The sequence below is a fragment of the Corylus avellana genome, chromosome ca8 (genome assembly GCF_901000735.1).
Source record: "Corylus avellana chromosome ca8, CavTom2PMs-1.0".
In the NCBI taxonomy this organism is placed as follows: domain Eukaryota; kingdom Viridiplantae; phylum Streptophyta; class Magnoliopsida; order Fagales; family Betulaceae; genus Corylus; species Corylus avellana.
Window position 1 is genome coordinate 4278535 of NC_081548.1, and position 4580 is coordinate 4283114.

The window sequence follows — 4580 nt, forward strand, 5'->3', positions numbered from 1 at the left end:
TTGTCATCTAATTTGCATGAAGGAGAATAGGCTTTTATCGTCTTTAATTTCTAATGATGTTACATGACCCAAAGCATGTATGAAATAGAGTGGAACTAGAAAATGAATCTGCAGAAAGAGATTAGTTTCTGCAGCAAGTTCTCATAAACAACATTAATTAGTTCAAATAATTAATATAAATGACCATTAATTGCAAGTTCCTTAGCGAACGCAAACTCTTTTGAAAGTGACATTGTGTCCATCAAGGATTTGATTTAGGTGCTGTAACAAAAACTACAGAAGATCTTTCGTAATTTTGTTTTTTTAATATCGTTTAGATTTGATTTCACTTTCACTTACTTTCTCGTAGAAAACTTATAATTATATATATACCGTTTAGAAACTATAGAAAATCTCCTGTAATTTCTATTACAGCACCTAAGCTAAATCCATCGATTCAAGCTTAGTTCACTTCATTAACTTTCCTAACACTTTGCCATCAAATGTCATTATACAATCAACACAATCATCCCTCATTGAACAAAGTTCATTGATTTGAATGTCTCACTCTCAAGAATGAGTAAAGTAGGGGTCAGTTATGAAACTTCATCGTGAAATTTGTGGTCAAGTATTCATGCACTTGCCAGTAGCTCCAGAAACTATAAAAGAAGCTCATGTAGTTAATTAGAGCTTTAATATATTTATTATTTTTTTTTTCTCTCTCTTTGGAATCCCATTTTAATTTTCTTCTTTTCTTTCTTTTACTTAGTTTAGTTTTTTGTGCACGATTCCATTGTTCAAGGAAGCAAAGTGAAGAATATGAAAAAGAACCACCTAACCCTCCACAGCTCCACTGGGTACCTTAATCTTCCCGGTTCCCGAGGTCTCAAGGAAGTATATAAATCCCTCTCCAACCCTCACTCCCCACTCACAAATACCACATTCAATCTCTCTTCATCTTCAACTTCAAGCAATTTCACCATCACCCTTTTAACTCTTTTTTCTCAAGGTGACTCCTCCTTAGAGAAATATATATATATATAGTTGAATTCATGATTAACATTTTTTTTTTTTTTTTAACATATACTTCAATAGTACAGTGTAGCAGCCAACCATATGTGTACTGATCTTTCTGTTTCTGTGTGAAATATAGAGAAGTGAAAATGAGCAGGCCAGGAGATTGGAATTGCAGATCATGCAACCATCTCAACTTTCAAAGGAGGGACTCCTGCCAGCGGTGTGGGGAGCCTAGACCATCTGAGAGAAGTGATTATGGAAGTTTCGGAGGAGGAAGAGGTAGCTCACCGTCGTTCGGGTCATTCAGTACTGGCCCGGACGTCCGGCCAGGTGATTGGTACTGCAACATCAACAACTGCGGCGCCCACAACTTTGCCAGCCGCTCAAACTGCTTCAAGTGTGGTGCCTCCAAGGATGATTCTCCCGGCGGTGGGGGATACGAGGGTGACATGTCTAGAATTAGAGGCTTCGGGTTTGGCAGCGGCAGCTCCAGCCGCTCCAACTGGAAATCTGGTGACTGGATTTGCACCAGGTGAGTTCAATCTCCACCGTCACACTCATTTCATATCTACTAACGCAACGCAACGTGTTTTAAGTCATTTTCCATGCTAGCTACTTAAAACACGTCACACTTATTTCATATCTACTATGCAACGTGTTTTAGGTCTGGTTGCAACGAGCACAATTTTGCAAGCAGGATGGAATGTTACCGATGCAATGCACCGAGGGACTCAGGTGGCAAGTCTCCATATTCATCCTAGATTTTCCATTTTGGGTAAGGATTTGATTTCTGCCCGCATTTTCTGATCAAACCAACACATATTTTGATCATCAATGCAATTTACAGAAGGTGCTGCTGTCCAAGGAGAGAATCGACGACTATGATGCCACCAAGTTACTCAATTTGGCCTGTTCTTTTTTTTTTTTTCACATTTATCTTCGATCTACTGCTAGGGGGAGCTTTAGAAGAAGAATCATGGTTGAAGAGTTCAGTGAGCTTTCTTATATTTAATTAGCATAGGCACGTAGTTTTGGTGTATCAATCTAATATATCATGTGTCCTTTGTGTTTTGAGAGGGTTTCTTGCCTCAATGCGCATGTTACTTGGTGCAAGACGCTTTCCTTTATTTAGCTAATTATTTTAAGAATATATTTCAAAGAGATTCTCTCTCTCTCTCTCTCTCTCTTGCTTTTTACTGGGGCTTGGTCCACAGAATGTTTGACTATAACTCCCAAAATAAGCATTAATGCTCATATCTGCAAAGCAATTAAAGGGCTGTTCATGGACCACGTTGGGATCTTTTGGTTAAACCAAAGAAAGAGAATTAATAAAAATTGGATTCAAACAATATTTTTTGAGCGTTTTACCGGTTATGCAGTTTTTACTCAGAGTACATTAATATACATAGCTTAAGTTAATATGCTTTGGATCACTTAGATATATTAACTAAATTTTTTTTTTTTTTTCTCAATATAAGACTCAACACTTACAAATGCACTCATAACAATCTCCCACTTACTTGTGAGTCTTTTCAAATTAACTCACTCATATCGCTTTGCTTGTGAGTCTTTTTACATTTCTAAATGTGTCTCACATCAAGAGTTGCGAAAACAGACACAACTCTAAACTTGATGCGTCCAAACACCTGAAGACCTGTCCAAGGAAGCTAATCATGGCTCTGATACCACTTGAAAAATAAAGCGGTTATGAAGTACTTTTTACCAAGAATATACTAATATACATAATTGAACACCACTCTAGTCCAAAAGTCTAAGCTAATGGACTTGGTTCACTTTAGTATATTAACTACTATTTTTCTTTATATTTTCTCAATGTTAAACTCAATACTCACAAATACACTCAAAACAATACCCTCTAGCAATCAACTAAAAACACTAGGAAGGAAGCTAGCCTAAGTCCAAAACACAAAGCTGTACAGAAAGGGAGGAAGACCAAAAAACTATACAAACAAGAAACCAAGCCAACAGCCTAAGCCAACCCCTACTTACAGATTACTTCAAAGCCAAACAATCAGAAACTCAATACAACAAAACAAAACCACCAACCAGACTAGGTAGCTTCAGCAAACAGAACTTCACTGCAACAGACTGCAAAACAAAGGAATCAAAAAAGCATGCTGCATAAGCAAAAGGCAGAGAAAGCCTGCTATCAGTGCAGAATACCAGTCCCAATTAATTCCCCAGCTTTCACAAAGAGACAAATTAGCATCAGACTTACAAAACCTTCCTCCCCAGCTAATTCGATGCTTCACATCTCGAAAACTCTGCTCTGCAGTTCTAGGACTTTTGCCATGCCTAATAGCATTTCTCAGCAACTAAAGGTGATTTTCAGCAACACTTGGCTAATGTTTGGCAAACAACACCAAACACCACTACACTATTTATCTCATTTTTTCAAAAAAATCATCAAAACATTTTCACTTTTTATATCACATCATTTACTTTTTACTACTATTTAAATAAAAAAATCACTACAAAATAAAATTTTTCACTTTTCAATGCTGTTTTTTTACTTTTCTATACTAATCATTATTTTCTTTTTTAATTTTTTTTAATGTTAACTTGTTGTTTAACAATCAAGGCCTTAGACTCAGCTTACATAGGCTATTTTCCAACCAATTTCTAATGCCAAAGAACACAATATTAGACCAGTCAAAAATAGGACCAGGAATCAAGCCTTCCTCAAAATATTCTTTTACAACCGAGCACAAAAGCCATAGCCAAAGAAAAGATGCTCAACAGTCTCAAAAAACCATGGAAAGTGTTTTATGAAATACAAGCCAAAGAAAGAAATTAAGCTTGTTTAAGGATGGCTAGAGAAAACCAGACAAATCTCCACCACTCAACCTTTGGCTTTCTTTCCCTTATATCATCCAAAGCACCCCCGACTACTATACTGCAAATTCTTTGCAGAAACCCAAATCGACGTTTTGGTGTTTAACACCAAAAGAATATGGTTTTGGATTAGGGTATATGTTATGCTTACATTATTTTAGATTATTTTCTTCAAAATTCACTCATTCACTTGGGCAAAAAGGATGAAATTAACGTGATATCCGCATTTTGCAGATACGGCAGCAAATATTGTAAATAATCGCAAACGCATCCGTATACACCCCTAACTATTTATTTCCAACTTCTTCCAATCTCACTATTAACTATTCATTTTTTTCAATGCAATAGCCATTCCGCTTAGCAAATGTGGAGTGAAAGTTACAACTATGTTAAGGGTAAATTAAAAGGTTAAATTCAATTTTTTATTAACTAAAACTTTTAAAATAATTGGTGGTTTAAAATAAGAGTTTGAACTCATACATGAAGGAGAAGTTAATTACATATCTTTAAGCTGCGCGCCAAGATAATGAAATGTAAGTTTGTTTAAAATTTTTTATTTTGTTTTTTTTCTTGTCTTTTCTCAAAACAAAAAAAATATTAAAAAAAAAATTCAAATACAAAACACTACTAAAAAACATAAAAACATGTTTTTTTCACATCATAACACTTTTAAACTAATTAAATAATAATCATAATAAATAAAATAAAATAAAAATAAAAAACTCCTC

The 4580-nt window shown here is 35.2% G+C and overlaps 1 protein-coding gene across 1 annotated transcript; it reads left to right on the forward strand.

Annotated features, from left to right (window-relative positions):
• Positions 1–882: 882 nt before the first annotated feature.
• On the forward strand, positions 883–2170 carry LOC132190263 (uncharacterized). Its single transcript, XM_059605199.1, has 4 exons — positions 883–988; positions 1133–1528; positions 1661–1771; positions 1844–2170. The coding sequence occupies exons 2-3, from the start codon at positions 1143–1145 to the stop codon at positions 1755–1757; spliced, it is 483 nt and encodes a 160-aa protein (XP_059461182.1). The 5' UTR covers positions 883–988; positions 1133–1142; the 3' UTR covers positions 1758–1771; positions 1844–2170.
• Positions 2171–4580: the final 2410 nt, after the last annotated feature.

Bases quoted from the DNA above. Each gene is read 5' to 3' on its own strand.
- LOC132190263 (XM_059605199.1), top strand. From the start codon at position 1,143: ATGAGCAGGCCAGGAGATTGGAATTGCAGATCATGCAACCATCTCAAC. The intron at 1,529-1,660 runs GTGAGTTCAATC...AACGTGTTTTAG, and splicing joins GGTGACTGGATTTGCACCAG to GTCTGGTTGCAACGAGCACA.